General features: G+C 42.0%; 2 protein-coding genes across 3 annotated transcripts; both read left to right on the top strand.

The window, feature by feature from the left end:
• Positions 1–369: 369 nt before the first annotated feature.
• Positions 370–7,547, top strand: LOC135480159 (transient receptor potential cation channel subfamily M member 2-like). Of its 2 annotated transcripts, XM_064759924.1 has the most exons (7): positions 370–465; positions 876–1,094; positions 2,129–2,186; positions 3,134–3,195; positions 3,674–3,802; positions 5,631–5,851; positions 7,421–7,547. In XM_064759924.1, the coding sequence occupies exons 2-6, from the start codon at positions 993–995 to the stop codon at positions 5,826–5,828; spliced, it is 549 nt and encodes a 182-aa protein (XP_064615994.1). In that variant the 5' UTR covers positions 370–465; positions 876–992; the 3' UTR covers positions 5,829–5,851; positions 7,421–7,547. The 2 variants fall into 2 exon arrangements, with proteins under 2 accessions (XP_064615994.1, XP_064615995.1); XM_064759925.1 differs by lacking the exon at positions 3,674–3,802.
• On the top strand, positions 7,456–19,836 carry LOC135480158 (transient receptor potential cation channel subfamily M member 6-like). Its single transcript, XM_064759922.1, has 7 exons — positions 7,456–7,594; positions 9,376–9,529; positions 10,276–10,460; positions 11,714–11,837; positions 13,735–13,813; positions 15,293–15,364; positions 15,729–19,836. The coding sequence occupies exons 2-7, from the start codon at positions 9,408–9,410 to the stop codon at positions 15,891–15,893; spliced, it is 747 nt and encodes a 248-aa protein (XP_064615992.1). The 5' UTR covers positions 7,456–7,594; positions 9,376–9,407; the 3' UTR covers positions 15,894–19,836.
• The last annotated feature ends 458 nt before the right edge of the window (positions 19,837–20,294 follow it).

The raw sequence follows: 20,294 nt of genomic DNA, 5'->3' as shown, positions 1-20,294 counted from the left end.
AAGTGAACACTAACCCCCCCCCCCCCCTCCCCCCCCCCCCCCCCACACACACACACTTCCCGCCCGCAAACACACCAACCATCCCCTCCTCGTAAGATGTCTAATCAGATATTTGTACAAAGTCTGGCGACATCGTATTCTCGTAATTCACTCTATAAAACAAAGTTTTCCTCACCACATATCATGATAATCCTAGGAATGTATTGGTTACCTTTCCCGGACATTTTGGATATTACCAGTGTTTTGTTACGTTTCATCTTTCTAGTGCTTGAGATACGCTAAATACATTTATGGACAAAGAAAAACACAAGGGAACGTTTCACTATTATTGCGGCATAAAAATAATGTCCTATATTATGTCAATTTCCAGGAACCGTTGCTGGCAGCATTGGTCGCGTACACAATACTGACACAGCAATCCAAGAAGTTCAACAGACCAAAGCTAGGTCTGGAGAAGCATGCAAGGTGAGGTTTATCATGTTACAGATTTTAAGTTAGATTATATACCTGACACCCGTCATAGTAGCGAAATATTTCGAAAAAAGGGCTTGAATTATTGATCGGTGTTTTACGTCGTCTCAAGAATATTCATATATAAGACGGCAGCCAGCATTATGGTGGGAGGAAACTGGACAGAGCCCTGAGGGAACCCACAACCATCTGCAGATTGCTGCCAGACCTTCCGTGTATGGCCAGAAAGGTAATGCAGCATGAGCTGGACTTGAACAGAGGTTATGACTATTCCACCACTATGAATTTAGTGATGATCTGAACGTTATTCTAGTGTACTTCTGAAATATCTGAAGAAAACGTAATCGATTTTTCTGTATAAAACAACCAGTCCTGCACAAATGTTCAAATTTCCGTGTTTGCAGCATGTTTGAGACCCTGGCTGTGCAGCTACTGGGACCAGTACCAAGAGACAAGCGTGGAGCACACCGGCCGTGCTCAGTAAGAAGAGTCAGGCTTGGGGCAAGGTATCCTCTTTTCGCATGGCCATCGACAGCCAGGCTGTCATGTCACACGAGTCCTTCGAGCCGGTTATTAACGAGGTGTGGATGGGGGACCTCGCAAACTGCAATAGCCGGTGGAAGGTACGTGATAGAAAGTGGTAATGGGAGAGGAGGGTCAACGAAGTGCAGATGGGCGAACTATAAAGCCGGTGGAAGTTACGTCACAGAAATGGTACATGTATGATGGGTAGGAAAGGGTTAACAAGGTGTGGATGGGTGACCTGGCGATACCGTGGAAGGTACCTCATAGAAGGGAGGGAGGGAGCATGGGGTCCATTGAGGTGTAGATGGGGGACATGGCGAACTGCAAAGCCGGTGTGAAGCTGCGTCACAGAACTGGAATTTGTGAGACAGGTTGGAAAGGGTCAACGAGGTGAGGATGTGGACAAACTACAGATCCGGAGGAATATACGTCACAGAAGTGATAAGTTGGGAGGGTGAGAGGTAATCGAGGTGTGGATGGGAGACGTGGCGAACTGCAAAGCCGATGGAAGGTACATGATAGAGGGGAGGTGGGGAGATACTGGGTAGGATAGTATAGTTGGATGAGTTGTGGCTGGAAGAGCTGTATAGTTTCTGTAATCGGTGAAAGGTGTTGAAGTCCAGGTGTTGGCATTGGGCCTGAACCACATCAAAGTTCTTCACCAGGTTGTCGACAACAGCAGCCGGTGGAATTTAGGAAGCAGACATGAGAGACCTAGGGCTAACCTTAATAGTCGATGGAAGAGACAGCTGTAGAAATAGAGGACTTTGGATTAGGGAGAACAACTAGAAAGAAGTTTAAATGCGGGAGAGGGTCACGTGCAGCTGTTGGTGGAAGGTAAAACCAATGGTCACACCAATAAAGGGTGGATAACGTAAAGTGTGGGGAGGACGAAAAGACTTGAGGGCTAAGGTTAAGGAACACCGGGGAAAGAGATACATGTAGCTTGTCTTTTCTTAATATTAAAGCACATGTGTTTCTTTTCCTACATAATTCTTTGTGTGACCTGTCTGATTTATACAGTATTGTGAGTCACAGGGAAATTCGAGAATTCGAGTTGTATCTTGTTTTCAAAACTTTCTTTATAACTCATACCTGTTTGTTTCAGCCTGTTCTATTCTTTTGTTTGTAGGTCTTCTGTTTTTCCCTGCTTCAGATGAGATTCTGTCTCACGTACAAAAGAGCCAAAGGTAAGGAGTGAAGTAAGACACTAGTATTGTGTTAGTCTTACACAGTCTCATGTTGTCTGGCATTACATGGCGTCAAAAGGACAGTCTTATAGGTGACAAGGTGACACATCACGTTAGTGAACAACGGCTGGCTACACGGGATGTCTCATGTTCGGGCACTTTCTTCTCTCCAGCAGAATTACACAAGCTCAGGTGGTAGAGCTACAATCCAGTCATAATTCACTTATATCATTATTAGTTAAATCTATTGAACCATTCGGCCACCGGAATGCCGACTTAACACCATATACTGAGAACGATAGAACGATTCGGTCAGCAGAATGATCACTTGACACCAGATACTGAGAACGATTCGGCCAACAGAATGCTCACTTGACACCAGATACTGAGAACGGTTCGGTCAACAGAATGCTCACTTGGCACCAGATACTGAGAACGATTCGGTCAACAGAATACTCACTTGACACCAGATACTGAGAACGATTCGGTCAACGAAATGCTCACTTGACACAGGTGCTGAGAACGGTTCGGCCAACAGAATGCTCACTTGACACCAGATACTGAGAACGGTTCGACTAACAGGACGCTCACTTGACACCAGATACTGAGAACGGTTCGACTAACAGAATGCTCAATTGACATTAGATACTGAGAACGGTTCGGCCAATAGAATGCTCCCTTGACACCAGATACTGAGAACGGTTCGACTAACAGAATGCTCACTTGACACCAGATACCGAGACAGACGTGATGCTTCAGTAAACTTATTTATTGCTTGTAATACTCATGTTTTCTTTTATTACATTATTATTATAAATGTTGTGTTGTTAATTTTTGTTAATTCGAGGTGCAGTGGTCGACGGCGGTCGAGTGGGGTATTTTTTGCCACACACGCCGGCAATGACAATCCCCGATTTCCTGTAATGGGTCTGATTATTGTTTCCTAGGGCTACGGGAAATGTGCCGCAGTTCAGCAGCAGCCCCTGTCATCAAGTACTTCCGGTTCATGGTACGTTCTCTTAACACTCTCATACTTGAGTACAACGGTTTGATTTAGAAACAGTGTCACGAAGAAATTACTTCTCGTCTGTAATCTGACAGTATCATGTTGATGAAATAAAAAGAGATGAAAGAAACAGAAATCTTGAAAACAAACGAATAATTGGAAGATCGACGACGTTAAGACCTATTTGCTTTTCTTCTGTAAATTAGCAAAGTCGCCCTCGTCACAGTGATATTCTGTTGGAAATAGAAAATGGTTAAAGAAATAGATAGGCTTATTATAAATAGAAACATTTAAGTGGAGACGTCCTGAAAAAAATGAATACTTATAACCAAAACACATGCCCAACATTTGACAGCTAGAGGGGGTGTAAATATTGCCTTCCTTTGGTTAGAGGAGTTACCTCCCTTCTAAATGACTGACCATGTACTATATTGCTATGTACGCCTGTAATATCGTCGTCTTCTTGTTTTAATGTTGCCAGCTGTCCTACCTCGCCTTCCTCACCATGTACACGATAAACCTGTTACTGGGTCGGGACGAAGCTTTCCCCGCCCTGGGCTGGATCGTGGCTACCTGGGTTGTCACCGCGTTCATTGAGGAACTCACACAGGTGACAACACACAAATTTATTTATTTATTTAGAATTTTACGCCGTAGTCAAGAATATTTTACTTACATCACGGCGGTCGGCTTTCTGATGGGAGGAAACCGGCTAGAGCCTCGTGGAAACCCACGACCATCCGTAGGTTGCTGATAGACATTTTCACGTACGGCCGGAGAGGACGCCAGCGTGAACTGGACTTGAACTCACAGCGACCGCATCGGTGGAAGGCGCCTGAGTCATAGACGTGAAAGCATTTATCTGGTTTCTTCCTCTCTAAATTGGTTACGGGGCCTCCGTGGCTCAATTGGTTAGCGCGCTAGCACAGCGTAATGACCCATGAGTCTCTCACCAATGCGGTCGATGTGAGTTCAAGTCTTGAATACGGTGTAAAACACCAATCAAATAAATAAATTGGTTACCACTTCCGCACAACTGTGAAATATCATTTGTTGCAACGTACAAAAAAATCCCACCACCTTGACCTGCCCTTAAAACAGTTCCACACATTGACGTGCAATGTCATGTTGTTATGATTGTTTACTCTTTTCACCAGATAATCCGGTTCGGTGAGATATCCCTGATGACAGCGTTAATCTGTGTGGGGTATTTATTATACACCTCAGGTTTTTAACCAGGTATTCCAGTTCCGTGAGGTATCCCTGATAACAGAGTTGATCTTGTGCCGTATACGTATTTATTCTCATGTTTTCACCAGGTAATCCCGTTCCCTGAGATATCCCTGATGACAGTGTTAGTTTTTGTGCGTATTTATTATACTCTTCATGTTTTCACCTGTAAGCCAGTTCTGTGGTGTATCCCTGATAACAGCGTTAATTTGTGCCGTAATTATTATACTCTTCATGTTTTCACCGGTAAGCCAGTTCCGTGGGGTATCCCTGATGACAGCGTTAATTTTTGTGCCGTATTTATTATACTCTTCATGTTTTCACCGGTAAGCCAGTTCCGTGGGGTATCCATGATGACAGGGTTAATCTGTGTGCCGTATTTATTATACTCTTCATGTTTTCACCGGTAAGCCAGTTCCGTGGGGTATCCCTAATGACAGCGTTAATTTGTGTGCAGTATTTATTATACTCTTCATGTTTTCACCGGTAAGCCAGTTCCGTGGGGTATCCATGATGACAGGGTTAATCTGTGTGGCGTATTTATTATACTCTTCATGTTTTCACCGGTAAGCCAGTTCCGTGGGGTATCCATGATGACAGGGTTAATCTGTGTGGCGTATTTATTATACTCTTCATGTTTTCACCGGTAAGCCAGTTCCGTGGGGTATCCCTGATGACAGGGTTAATCTGTGTGGCGTATTTATTATACTCTTCATGTTTTCACCGGTAAGCCAGTTCCGTGGGGTGTCCAAGATGACAGGGTTAATCTGTGTGCCGTATTTATTATACTCTTCATGTTTTCACCGGTAAGCCAGTTCCGTGGGGTGTCCCTGATGACAGCGTTAATTTGTGTGGCGTATTTATTATACTCTTCATGTTTTCACCGGTAAGCCAGTTCCGTGGGGTATCCATGATGACAGGGTTAATCTGTGTGGCGTATTTATTATCCTCTTCATGTTTTCACCGGTAAGCCAGTTCCGTGGGGTGTCCCTGATGACAGCGTTAATCTGTGTGGCGTATTTATTATACTCTTCATGTTTTCACCGGTAAGCCGGTTCCGTGGGGTATCCATGATGACAGGGTTAATCTGTGTGGGCGTATTTATTATACTCTTCATGTTTTCACCGGTAAGCCGGTTCCTTGGGGTATGCCTGATGACAGTTTTAATCTGTGTGGCGTATTTATTATACCTTTTATGTTTTCACCAGGTAATCCGGTTCCGTGGGGTATCTCTGATGACAGCGTTAATCTTTGTGCCGTATTTATTATTTGTCGTGGGCTTCATTCTTCGCAACCCACACCACGTGATCCACTATGAGATTGGCACCTTAATCCTGAGCATCGCTCTCTCCTTCTTCTACCTGAACTCTCTGCGCTTCTTCCTGGCTTCTCGGCCATTGGGATAAAGGTTGTGATGATGAGAGAAATGGTAAGTTTTGTGTCCATCAGAGTTTAACCAACACTACGTTGGTAAAAAAACCAACGTAAACTAAAAAGATGTCACTCTTACTTTGCATATATACGGCAATTTTGACGGGGAGTGTGGGGCGGGGGGGGGGGGAAGGATTGTTGTATCCTACACCTTTTATAACACGTAGTACATAAAAATAATACGCTCCTGATGAAATTTTGGATGCTTTGATAAATTTGACCCGTGCTAACAGGAAATAGATAAATAAATGTCTTCTCACAAAGATTTGTTCAGATTTATATAGGCCTAGTTACTAAAACCTACAGACAAACATTGTTCAGTTCTTTTACAACTTGAAGCGTGATAATAAACCAGCCATTGGTTTTATACTAGAGTTTAAAGCGAAAACGTATAAATTTATGTAAATACAATGACTTCCAACAGAAATATGCACATTGCCAACAAGTAACCGTTTTCACAGAGGCTTCCTCAATTTGAATGTACAATACCTTTGTGGACTCCTCTGTCCTACGTGTACTTTCTCATGCAGATGTTTAGCCTGGAATTTGTCAACCAGTCTAAAGGCCACATTCCTGCTGTATCTTACAGGTGTTTAACATAGTAATTTTCACCCTGTCTAAAGGCCACATTCCTGCTGTTTCTTACAGATGTTTAACGTGGTAATTTTCAGCCAGTCTGAAGGTCACATTCCTGCTGTCTCTTACACATGTTTAACATGGTAATTTTCACCCAGTCTGAAGGTCACATTCCTGCAGTCTCTTACACATGTTTAACGTGGTAATTTTCACCCAGTCTGAAGGTCACATTCCTGCTGTTTCTTACACATGTTTAACATGGTAATTTTCAGCCAGTCTGAAGGTCACATTCCTGCTGTTTCTTACACATGTTTAACATGGTAATTTTCACCAGTCTGAAGGTCACATTCCTGCAGTCTCTTACAGATGTTTATAATTTTCACCCAGTCTGAAGGTCACATTCCTGCTGTATCTTACAGGTGTTTAACGTGGCAATTTTCACCCAGTCTGAAGGTCACATTCCCGCTGTTTCTTACACAGGTTTAACGTGGTAATTTTCACCCAGTCTGAAGGTCACATTCCTGCTGTTTCTTACACATGTTAAACATGGTAATTTTCAGCCAGTCTGAAGGTCACATTCCTGCAGTCTCTTACAGATGTTTATAATTTTCGCCCAGTCTGAAGGCCACATTCTTGCTGTATCTTACAGGTGTTTAACGTGGTAATTTTCAGCCAGTCTGAAGGTCACATTCCTGCTGTTTCTTACACATGTTTAACATGGGAATTTTCACCCAGTCTGAAGGTCACATTCCTGCTGACTCTTACACAGGTTTAACGTGGTAATTTTCATCCAGTCTGAAGGTCACATTCCTGCTGTATCTTACAGGTGTTTATAATTTTCAGCCAGTCTGAAGGTCACATTCCTGCAGTCTCTTACAGATGTTTTACCTGGTAATTTTCAGCCAGTCTGAAGGTCACATTCCTGCAGTCTCTTACAGATGTTTATAATTTTTACCCAGTCTGAAGGTCACATTCCTGCTGTTTCTTACAGATGTTTAACATGGTAATTTTCATGATCATCATGATAACGATCATGTTTGGTTACGGAATCGCCATCGAGGTGACCTTGTTCCCTAACGCCACTATTGCCGAGCATGGCGCCAAGAATCTTCTCCGCCGACCGGTCTGGCAACTGTTCGGAGAACTCTTACTGACGAAATCGAAGGTTAGTCTGCAATGGTTAGAGGATTTAGAACTAACACATTTATGTAATTTCTCCCCTCCCATAACACATCCGCGCTTCCACGACGATACACCCATGCCTCGCGGTAACATTTAAACAGATAAAGCGTTTACTTCGTGGGTTACAACTGTTTTTGAACTCGGATCACCCTAATCTAAAGCATCATATGAGCTAAAAAGCGATTAGTAAATAGCTGCTGAAATGGCAGTAGAATGTTGCCCAAGGTACAAGTGCAGACACTTGTGTACGTGGCTCCTAAAATGGCGTTTACAATGCTGTGAAAATATGGCATGTGGTGACGGCGGTGACTTATCATATCAGGCCTGTCAGAATGGCCACATTATGGCTCTCCTTTCCTGGAACGATGAAATACATCAGATACATGTGTGTCCGTCCTCTGTGATACACTTTTGCACACCCCCAATTCTTAACTAATTCAAACGCTGTATGCGTCAGTTAAAGCGCTGGCTCTCTGCAACTATCAGGCCCCTGACCAATGAGTTCGCATGCTCGAATCCAGCTCTCGGTGCTTTCTACTGCAGCTTTAGGTAAGGAGGTTTGTCAGCACCTACCTGGCAAAAGTGTGATGACTTACACCGGGCTCTCCGCATTCTTACACTCATAAACCTTAAGGCAGTCGTGTAAGTGAAAAATTGAACACGGCGTTAAACACCAATCAGTAAATGAATCCATCAACCCGTCTTCACCTTACCTTGATGCCTAACTCGTGAGCCTTGCACATGATAAGTGATGTGTCCAAATCACACTTCTGACCGTCAACTTTTAAAACAATATCCAAATCACAATTCTGACCGTCAACATGTAAAACACTGTTCAAATCATTGTTTTGGTCTTCAACCGGTAAAACAATATCCAAATCACAGTTCTGACCGTCAGCCTGTGAAACACTATTAAAATCAATGTTCTGGCTGTCAGTCTGTAAAACAATATTCAAATCACAGCTCTGGTCGTCAACCTTTAAAACAAATTGCCCCGTCACAGTCCAGGCTGTTAACCGGTAAAACAATGTCCATATCACAGTTCAGACCGTCAACCAGTAAAATAGTGTGAAAACCATAGTTCATGCCGTCAACCAGTAAAACAATGTCCGAATCACAGTTCCGGCCGTCGACCAGCAAAACAATGTCCGAATCACAGTTCCGGCCGTCGACCAGCAAAACAATGTCCGAATCACAGTTCCGGCCATCAACTAGTAAAACAATATCCACTGAATTTCCCAGGGACCATTTTACTCATTGAATAAAATTAACATCATAATCTTTTAAAAAGGTATATAATTTTAACGGAAGATAGTTGCCTGGTTTTAGAAAAGTCAGCAGGTTTTAATGATGTCGGAAAGACATACGTGGGTAATATATGGTCCGTCAAAACCAGTACGTAGTCCACAGCAAGGTCACGTAGAGCAAGAAAATCTCAGCTGCGTTTTTATTGGAACCGTTAACATAAAACTGCGCCATGTCACTATAATGTAACCATGGCAACTCGTTTGCATAGGTGAGCTTTTTTGACGGAACTTTATCTTCGTAACTCTTGTGTCATCAGTAAATCAGTCGTTCCAGGTTTTCCAAGTGTCACATGTAGCTTTAACTTATTAAGGTTACCTGCTTTATTTCGGGTGCTCTGGTTTCCTTTGCCCCATAAACTTTACCGTCGTTATATACTTTTGATAAACTCTTGAGCACATCAGTCATTCGATGAGTCAGTCAGTCTAACAATCAGTCCGTTATCTTATCGAATTGCAGGATCACAGGAATGTGCCAGCAATCGGACGGAAATGGACGAGTATCAGAAGATGTGTCCTAGCCCTTTGGGTCGGAGGCTAGCTCCGGCCATGACAGCTATTTACATGTTTATCACAAACGTTCTGCTACTCAATCTACTAATTGCCATATTCAGGTAAGTGTGCATAACGATCCTAAGTTCATCTACTCTTTAAATGCAATTCGCCGCAATTTAGCCATAATATTTAGCCTTAATATTGCCATAATAAGATGCTATACTGGAGATTTATGAAGAAAATACATACTCGCTAATCAATTCAAATTTTCCTTATTTTCCATGAATAGTTCAAATTATTACCTTTCAGTACGTATCAGACTCGTACCTGTATCATTTTTGGTGTTAAAATGATTCTAAAATTTCAAACATAATACGACGCGCTTTATCCATTTTAGAGACTTTAGGTTAGAATAATAACGGGACGTTGCTGCCCTGTTAAATGTTCTCAGTAAACCTTTGCAGAAAATGGTGCAGCTAGGCTGCATACAATTAAGTAAAGATGAACTTCACATGAAACTTTACGTTTACTTTTGCAATGTAAAGGTTAACATTTATCTTGGTAAACGTTTCCGCTCACGCATAAACCTACTGAAACATTTACTCAAAAGGTTCGGAGCCTGGATTTGTAGTCCTCATTCACGCATGTTGCAGTAGGCCTATAGGTCTTTTAGCTTTAGGAAAATAGTGGTTTAATACACATAATCAACAGGATTTCCCAGACACCCAGTAAATGTCCATGACTGACTCCGTGCATTCCGGCTTTTTCTACCTAGAAACCTTGACAGCCCTGGTAAAAGTGAAACGATTTTGAGTACAGACCTAAACAGCAATCATATAAATAAGTAAATAAAATGTGATTGCAGCTCGACGTACAGAAAGGTGGAGAACAGCGCCGTCCGTTACCTGAACTATGAGAGTTACCGCCTGGCCATGGAGTTCGCTGTTCGCTCTTACTTCCCCCCGCCCTTGTCTCTCATTGGTAACATCTTCACACTTGTCAGGCGCTGTCTCAGGTGTAAAGGAAGCACGTTTGAAGAACTGGCCCAAGGTAAATCCCGTTACTCCGAGAGGAACCTTGCACGCTGTTATCCTTTTGGTAGAATATGAACCTGTGGTCCGTAGTTATTCTGATGGTAGAATGTGAATCTGTGACGCGTAGTTATTCTGGTGGTAGAATGTGAATCTGTGACGCGTAGTTACTCTGGTGGTAGAATGTGAATCTGTGACGCGTAGTTATTCTGGTGGTAGAATGTGAATCTGTGCAGCATAGTTATTCTGATGGTAGAATGTGAATCTGTGACGCGTAGTTATTCTGGTGGTAGAATGTGAATCTGTGACGCGCAGTTATTCTGGTGGTAGAATGTGAATCTGTGACGCGTAGTTATTCTGGTGGTAGAATGTGAATCTGTGACGCGTAGTTATTCTGATGGTAGAATGTGAATCTGTGACGCGTAGTTATTCTGGTGGTAGAATGTGAATCTATGACGTTTAGTTATTCTGATGGTAGAATGTGAACCTGTGACGCGTAGTTACTCTGGTGGTAGAATGTGAATCTGTGACGTTTAGTTATTGTGGTTGTAGAATGTGAATCTGTGACGCGTAGTTATTCTGGTGGTAGGATGTGAATCTGTGATGTTTAGTTTTTGTGGTGGTAGAATGTGAATCTGTGACGCGCAGTTATTCTGGTGGTACGATGTGAATCTGTACGTCTAGTTATTGTGGTGGTAGAATGTGAATCTGTGACGCGTAGTTATTCTGGTGGTAGGATGTGAATCTGTGACGCGCAGTTATTCTGGTGGTAGAATGTGAATCTGTGACGCGTAGTTATTCTGGTGGTAGGATGTGAATCTGTACGTCTAGTTATTGTGGTGGTAGAATGTGAATCTGTGACGCGTAGTTATTCTGGTGGTAGGATGTGAATCTGTGACGCGCAGTTATTCTGGTGGTAGAATGTGAATCTGTGACGCGTAGTTATTCTGGTGGTAGGATGTGAATCTGTACGTCTAGTTATTGTGGTGGTAGAATGTGAATCTGTGACGCGTAGTTATTCTGGTGGTAGGATGTGAATCTGTGACGCGTAGTTATTCTGGTGGTAGGATGTGAATCTGTGACGCGTAGTTATTCTGATGGTAGAATGTGAATCTGTGAAGCGTAGTTATTCTGGTGGTAGGATGTGAATCTGTGACGTTTAGTTTTTGTGGTGGTTGAATATGAATCTGTGCAGCGTAGTTATTCTGGTGATAGAATGTAAACGTTCTTTTGTTTTACATGGCGCTCATTTGTTGCCCTCATTCTTGGCAGACATCCACAGTCAGGCCATTGACGAAGGAATGGAGACGTACAAAACCAAAGAGGACCTGAAATGGGAAGAGACGATGCAGGACCGCTACCTTGAGAAAATCGAGGAGCGAGAACTGACCATCGGGTAAATATGACAAGATTTTTTTTTCTGGTATGATGCATGATAGAGTGCCATCTGCCTGTGTGTTGGCAAAGAAGACGTTTAGTATGGTTTTTGATGTTTAAATCAGTCATATGACGATGTTTCCTTTGTGGCAAAATAGTCCGAATATCGACATAAAGCCAAAATAGTCTGGGTGTAGACATAAAGTATCTTCTTGACATCATAAAGCTGTCTGAGCGTCGCCATAAAGCTGGCTGTGCGTCGCCATAAAGTTGGCTGTGGGTCGCCATAAAACTGTCTACACGTCGCCATAAAGCTGTCAGAGCGTCGCCAAAAAGGTGTCTGAGCGTCGCCACAAAGTGTGAAGCTTCGGTCTTTTTACACTCATAATTCCAGTATCATATACCACTCCATTATAATATACCATCCAGTACCATGTTCCACTCCATTACCATATTTTATTCCAGTATGATAATTATCTCCAGTATCATACTTCACTTCAGGATCATATTCCCAGCCAGTATGATCTCCCATTCCAGTATTATGTTCCCACTTCAGGATCATATTCCCCGCCAGTATGATCTCCCATTCCAGTATTATGTTCCCACTCCAGGATCATATTCCCCGCCAATATCATCTCCCATTCCAGTATTATGTTCCCACTCCAGGATCATATTCCCCGCCAGTATGATCTCCCATTCCAGTATTATGTTCCTACTCCAGGATCATATTCCCCGCCAATATCATCTCCCATTCCAGTATTATGTTCCCACTCCAGGATCATATTCCCAGCCAGTATGATCTCCCACTCCAGTATTATGTTCCCACTCCAGGATCATATTCCCCGCCAGTATCATGTCCCATTCCAGTATTATGTTCCCACTCCAGGATCATATTTCCCGCCAGTATCATCTCCCATTCCAGTATTATGTTCCCACTCCAGGATCATATTCCCCCGCCAATATCATCTCCCATTCCAGTATTATGTTCCCACTCCAGGATCATATTCCCCGCCAGTATGATCTCCCATTCCAGTATTATGTTCCCACACCAGGATCATATTCCCAGCCAGTATGATCTCCCATTCCAGTATTATGTTCCCACTCCAGGATCATATTCCCCGCCAGTATCATGTCCCATTCCAGTATTATGTTCCCACTCCAGGATCATATTCCCCGCCAGTATCATCTCCCACTCCAGTATTATGTTCCCACTCCAGGATCATATTCCCAGCCAGTATGATCTCCCACTCCAGTATTATGTTCACACTCCAGGATCATATTCCCCGCCAATATCATCTCCCATTCCAGTATTATGTTCCCACTCCAGGATCATATTCCCCGCCAGTATCATGTCCCATTCCAGTATTATATGCCCACACCAGGATCATATTCCCCGCCAGTATGATCTCCCATTAGAGTATTATGTTCCACTCCAGGATCACAATCCCCGCCAATATCATCTCCCACTCCAGTATTTTGTTTCACTCCAGTACACACACTGGTAAATGTAGCCTGCTTTCCGTTATTACAGCCAGTTATCAGCGATCCAATCAAATTGCCGAAATTCCTCAGAGGGAAGGGAAATTTTTACCAAAAATATTATTGGATGGTTCAACCATGTGATCTCCATCTCACTCAGCATATGAGCTGAGCGATGGGAAAAATGCCTTTCTGGAATGCTTATCTTTCTGAAGTTTTGGCATACAAGGACATGTGTGTTGCCGTATTTGGACATGGGTGTTGTCATATATGGGCAAGAGTGTTCCATGAAACCGAATAAGTGAAATGTTGTTGAGTACGGCTTAAAACATCAATTAAATAAATAAATGAAAAAATGTCAATTTTAGTTGTTTTTTATTGAACATGCTGTAATGTAGCTTCAATATGTTCATTACACGGAGTTTTGTCTGTTTCAGATCTGCTGGCTATGATGAGAAGTACACAATGTCTACACTACCCAGACAATCCAACACATTCTCCTGGGCGAAGAAAGAGGTGTGTTAGCTTAACCCCAGACATCAACCCCAAAACGCAAACATCAAAGCCTAAGCGAGTTTCCTAAACCCCAAACATCGAAACTTAAGCCTACTAACTAAACCCCAGACGTAAAACCCTGTGTGTGTTAGCTAAACCCCAAACATCAAAATTAAGCCTACTAACTAAACCCCAGACGTAAAACCCTGTGTGTGTTAGCTAAACCCCAAACATCAACACCAAAGAGTGTTAACTAAACCCTAAAACTTTACCACCTAAGCGCGTTGCCAAAACCCCAAACATTCAGTTGAAACTGCCAGTGGAAAGCATAGTATACATAATAATCTGTTTTAATGAAGAAAAGAAACAGAATGCTAATAGTATGTACAAACCCGAGCCTCACAGGCTACATTTTGAGGAAAAGCATGCTGTTTATCATATTTATGCACAGATGGATACGTGGTAATCACGGAGGTGTTATTTTACATGTATGTCAACTATACATGTTTTATATCGCCACTGTAGTGATGTTTTATATCGTCACTCTAGCGGTGTTCATCTGTGTTAGTGGTTTTTGTCACCTCTGTGGTTGTGTTTTGTACCGACAATGTAGTGGTATTTTATATCGCCACTGTGGTGGTGATTTATATCGCCTCTGTGGTGGTGTTTTATATCGTCACTCTGGTGGTGTTTTATATCGTCACTCTGGTGCTATTTTATATCACATCTGTGTTGGTTTGTGTGGCTTCTGTGGTTGTGTTTTATATCGCCTCTGTGGTGGTGTTTTATATCGCCACTATGATGGTGTTTTATATCGTCACTCTGGTGGTGTTTTATATCACATCTGTGTTGGTGGTTTGTGTCGCCTGTATGGTGGTGTTTTACATCGCCACTGTGGTGGTGATTTATATCGCCTCTGTGGTGGTGTTTTATATCGTCACTCTGGTGGTGTTTTATATCGTCACTCTGGTGCTATTTTATATCACATCTGTGTTGGTTTGTGTCGCCTCTGTGGTCGTCTTTTATATCGCCTCTGTGGTGGTGTTTTATATCGCCACTCTGGTGGTGTTTTATATCACATCTGTGTTGGTGGTTTGTGTCGCCTCTATGGTGGTGTTTTACATCGCCACTGTGGTGGTGTTTTATATCGCCTCTGTGGTGGTGGTTTATATCGTCATTGTGGTGGTGTTTGATGTCAACATGGTAGCTACATGTCTGTAATCCTACAGTAACGTTACTTGCACGTAATTACGGTGGGAGGCTGTGCTGAAGTGTTTTATTACACCATGAGAGTAACATTCAGGTGATATTGTGGGGGGTAATTACCGTTACAACTATTCCGGTGGTGTTTACGTGAATATGGTAGTTACGTACACAAAATTGGTTGTTGAAGGGCTCAGGATGTTCAAAGCAGATGTTGTATTGTACGTTAATGAGTATAAAAGAGTTATGAGTTACATATATATGTGATTGTTGACAAGAAACTGTTCTGTTTTACAGAGTATGATTTATCAGGACATGACGGCCTCGTCAGACGATTTCATCTCCTTCAGAAGAATCTTTCTCAGACAGGTAAAACGGCAAAACTACTTGGCAACCCTTTAATTCGGAACGACCGCAAGTACATGCATCACTATACAAAAGAAAACTGTAGGCCTGGGCGACAAATCTTTATGCCAAAGATTCAAATGGTATGCTCAATTTCACAGTTTCGTGAATCCCTATCTGGTGAATACTTGGGATAGAATTAAATATGGCGATGCTTTTCTTTACGAGATAAGACAGGAAAAGTTGACAGGAAAGGTAGTATAAGTGAAAATATTTTTGAGCCTCTGCTCATTTCAAACACTAATCAGACAAAACATCAATTACTAAACCACATTAAAGTGCCGAAGTTTTATTGTTTCTGAAGTCTTTTATTTTACCATAATTCCAGATGGCTGACCTCAGTGATAGATTACAAAGAGTCGAGTCTCAGATACAAGCCAATGCCCGGGATATCAAGATGACGCTAAACCACTGTACGCAAAACGGTGGTCGGGCAACTCTGAGACGGAACAGATACGCTGACAAAGGCAGACAATATTCTGACGACTGCTAGGTGAAAGAACAAATGCTCCTATTTATATGGACTTCTCCCATATGGTTGGGAGATAAAGTGTAATAGGGTGTTTTTCCTATAGTGTAGGGCTTTATGGCTCATTGGTACACGACAGTTTGAAGTAGGCCTACAGGTCGTTACCAGAATCGTTGCCGTGTGGTTGGGTGAAGTTCATGAAGCGACAACCATATTAAGAACTACGCCGAAACGTTTTCGTGGAATTAACCAAAGAGATGTTATCCATAAGAAAGCCACATCCGTGTCATTAATAGGCGATTACCTGATGGTGTCTGTGAACTGATGTGTTATGTTTTGTCCACTCTTGTAAGACAGGCATTCTAGAGTGTGAATTCCCTATCCGTGCTACTGCATCAGAAACAAAACCGATCTTGAAGTTAGTGACGTAGGTTGTGGGACAAAATCAGGTCACCTACTAATCGCAAAACGCTGCCAGTTCATCGAAATCGTCACGGAGATCTACTTTTGTCTTTATTTCTTCATCTCGAAACGATTAGAGAGGCCTGTTTAGCTATTCTCTCGTCGTGAACCAGGCTTCATCATTTAGTATGATTAGGATCTGCTTGAGTTGTGTGCGTTTTGCTGTGCGTCACAAACCTGACGTAAATGTGACCAGTTCACTAGTGAAATCCACGGCCTTCTTCAATGTGCCAACTTCCAGAATGTTCAACGTTTTGACATTTCCCCGTGATGCTAAAATGAGACCCTGTAACATTATGAGGAATGCGTACAATGTGAGGAGATTTCCCCATCGCCGGTGATGCTGTATAGCTCATCAGACAGAGGGTGTGAGCTACGCCATCTGGAGCATCTACAATGTGATAATACAGTTCTAATACTTCGTTAGACTTTTGCGCCGTATCTGCGTTATTCTTGATGGAGTCCCTGTCTTGCCAAATGACTTATAAGTAGGACTTCACCAATGTCCCTGATGGAGTGCATGTCTTGCACAGACGAGACTTGTCTGTAGGATTTTAGCAGTGTTGTTGATGGAGAGGATGTCACCGACTACAGGCCACATTTTGCTCGAATACATAGCTATACCCATGTTCAACCTGCAATTTTCATCATACATTAACGCCTCAGTGCAAAAACATTTTGAAATTTTTAGCGTGGGATAAAAATATGGAGATTTTCTGCTATAGGTTACACACTCTTCCTTCGACAAAGCACTGGAGAACTGGAGCACCTATAACGCCATTTGGTGGCGAGGACACGGTTTGTCCATAAAGGAAGGAGGGAAATCGTCTTACAAAGGGTGTGAGACTTGGTTGTGTATTTTCCAGAGGAAAAATGGCTTGCTCTGTTTACCTCTTCTTCTTCATACTATAACACAAGATGAGCCACCCACACCCTTACACAAGATTAGACATCCATACCCTTACACAATATAAACCATCCACACCCTTAAACAAAATGAAACATCCATACCCTTACATAAGATTAAACATCCAGACCCTTACACAAGATGAAACATCCAACCCTTACACAAGATGAAACATCCACACCCTTACACAAGATGAACCATCCACACCTTCACACAAGATGACACATTTATACTTTACACAAGATGAATCATCCATACCCTTACACAAGATTAAACATCCACACCCTTACACAATATGAACCATCCACACCCTTACACAAAATGAACCATCCATACCCTTACACAAAATGAGCCATCCACACCCTTACACAAGATGAAACATCCAGAACCTTACACAATATGAAACATCCAGACCCTTACACAAGATGAAGCATCAACACCCTTACACAAGATGAGCCATGCATACCCTTACGCAAGATGAACCATTCACACCCTTACACAAGATGAACCATCCACACCCTTACACAAGATGAACCATCCGCACCCTTACACAAAATGAAACATCCACACCCTTACACAAGATGAGCCATCCACACCTTCACACAAGATGAAACATCCACACCCTTACACAAGATGAACCATCCACACCCTTACACAAGATTAGCCATCCACACCTTCACACAAGATGAAACATCCACACTCTTACACAAGATGAGCTATCCACACCTTCACACAAGATGAAACATCCACACTCTTACACAAGATGAACCATCCACGCCTTACACAAGATGAAACATCCACACCCTTACACAATATGAACCATCCACACCCTTACACAAGATGAAGCATCAACACCCTTACACAAGATGAGCCATGCATACCCTTACGCAAGATGAACCATTCACACCCTTACACAAGATGAACCATCCACACCCTTACACAAGATGAACCATCCGCACCCTTACACAAAATGAAACATCCACACCCTTACACAAGATGAGCCATCCACACCTTCACACAAGATGAAACATCCACACCCTTACACAAGATGAACCATCCACACCCTTACACAATATGAACCATCCACACCCTTACACAAGATGAAACATCCACGCCTTACACAAGATGAAACATCCACACCCTTACACAATATGAACCATCCACACCCTTACACAAGATGAACCATCCACACCCTTACACAACATGAAACATCCACACCCTTACACAGGATGAACCATCCACACCCTTACATAAGATTAAACATCCACACCCTTACACAAGATGAAACATCCACACAAGACGAACCATCCACACCCTTACACAAGGCGAACCATCCACACCCTTACACAAGATGAATCATTAACACAAAGGTATCCATATTTTAACATAGCTTTGAGCAAATATATTTTGATATTACCGTAAATGAGACTAATATTTACGCAACTATTTATAACATTATGTTTAACGGAACATTATAGCTACAATGCAATATAAATGTACATGTACCCGTACTCATACGAGTTTTACGTGCCTTAAGGTGATAATCTACTCTGTAAGTTTACTCCCTGGGAACAGTAATTTCGCAGTTTTATATTAATGAGCAAATCTGACCGTTTCTGTTTATAATATTTACATGTTTAGCAGCGCACTGAAGGGGCGCATTTTTAGACTTTTTTTGACATCGGTTTTAAGATATCTGGAATGTTTTACGAAACTTTATTTACTTCATTTTAGCTAAACACTTTATAAACTTTGAGATGGAATTATTTGTAATGCAGAATTAATGTTACCAGCTGTTTTGTGAAGTTTTGAAAAGTGCGCAGCTGTATAATATTTTCAAACGGGATACTATATATCTGAAAATCATCATATATTGTTAAACTCGGCGTACAGAGAAGCAGAAGACCGAACTCAAGTCAACCCGACTGTTTCGTCGCACTCCTATTTGCCAAATAACGACGCCACTCAACTTGAGATGTACTCCAGTAGTTATGTGCATGCCGGTTCCGTGCGAAGTCCTGTGGCCATTAGCATACAACTAGTTGAGTTTGAAACGAATCGCGTCTTAAAGACGCATGTATGCGGAGATTTAGTCAATGTTTCGTGACGTTTTATAAAATTACGATTAAACATCTGGATTTATGAACGCACTAGTTTGATACATCTCCAAAGAAACAATGTGTAAACAGTAGGCCTATGATTTCACAAAAACTGTAGATTTATAAACTCGGTATGCTGATAATCATTCCAAACACATTTTTCACTTCGTAATTCGATATCGCAGGACAATCCTGGGTAAGACTTTTACCCTTTTAGGCGCTGTGTTAACAAACCTTGTTACTGCTATGCACATATATCACAACTGGTGAACATGTTTATTAATCATATATACCATATGAATGCTATTATTAAATGCGATAAGTGATAGTTGATAAAATATAATTAAATATAGAATTATTAAATTTACTTTTGATACACACACTTTTGGGATTGTCGAACATTTTTATACATATTTTTTGATTTTCGTACAAAGATTCAGATCCCTGACTGTCAATGTTGCATCAGTATTAAAACATTACGTTCGATGAATAAACGCGCTTGCTTTAACATCAGTGCTTTTGTGTTGCCTTTCTATAACATCTTGCGTCTTGTTTCAGATTTTCTTTGGAAGTAAACTGATTGTAAACATTTCAGTTGATCGTAATGTGTAAATGTCGCACATTATCAAAAAAATTTGTTTATTTAATTGGAACTATGCCCGGCATTATCAAGATACTTGTTAATAATAGTGGCTGTCTCATTAATACATATAACGGTGTCATGTCTGCAACGTGTGTGTTCAATGAGCAGCATCTGGCAGGGTGGTGAAAGTGATTGCCGTTCCATCACAAGACTAGAGAGGTGCGGATTCAAACACGGCCTTGGACAGCGGGTGTAAAGATTCCCTCACTCTCACTGTCGTAGTGTCATGATAACAAGTTGTAAAGGTCACACGATGGTCTGTTTCCGCAGTTCAAGGTCGATACTCAAACATATGCAGATGTATTTTATGTCAA

This window comes from Liolophura sinensis, chromosome 13 (assembly GCF_032854445.1).
Source record: "Liolophura sinensis isolate JHLJ2023 chromosome 13, CUHK_Ljap_v2, whole genome shotgun sequence".
Lineage (NCBI taxonomy): Eukaryota > Metazoa > Mollusca > Polyplacophora > Chitonida > Chitonidae > Liolophura > Liolophura sinensis.
This window is presented reverse-complemented; position numbering and strand designations above follow the sequence as displayed.

Bases quoted from the DNA above. Each gene is read 5' to 3' on its own strand.
- LOC135480159 (XM_064759924.1), top strand. From the start codon at position 993: ATGGCCATCGACAGCCAGGCTGTCATGTCACACGAGTCCTTCGAGCCG. The intron at 2,187-3,133 runs GTAAGGAGTGAA...ATTGTTTCCTAG, and splicing joins CACGTACAAAAGAGCCAAAG to GGCTACGGGAAATGTGCCGC. The intron at 3,803-5,630 runs GTGACAACACAC...TGTTTTCACCAG, and splicing joins TCATTGAGGAACTCACACAG to GTAATCCGGTTCCGTGGGGT.
- LOC135480158 (XM_064759922.1), top strand. From the start codon at position 9,408: ATGGACGAGTATCAGAAGATGTGTCCTAGCCCTTTGGGTCGGAGGCTA. The intron at 13,814-15,292 runs GTGTGTTAGCTT...TCTGTTTTACAG, and splicing joins TCTCCTGGGCGAAGAAAGAG to AGTATGATTTATCAGGACAT. The intron at 15,365-15,728 runs GTAAAACGGCAA...CCATAATTCCAG, and splicing joins GAAGAATCTTTCTCAGACAG to ATGGCTGACCTCAGTGATAG.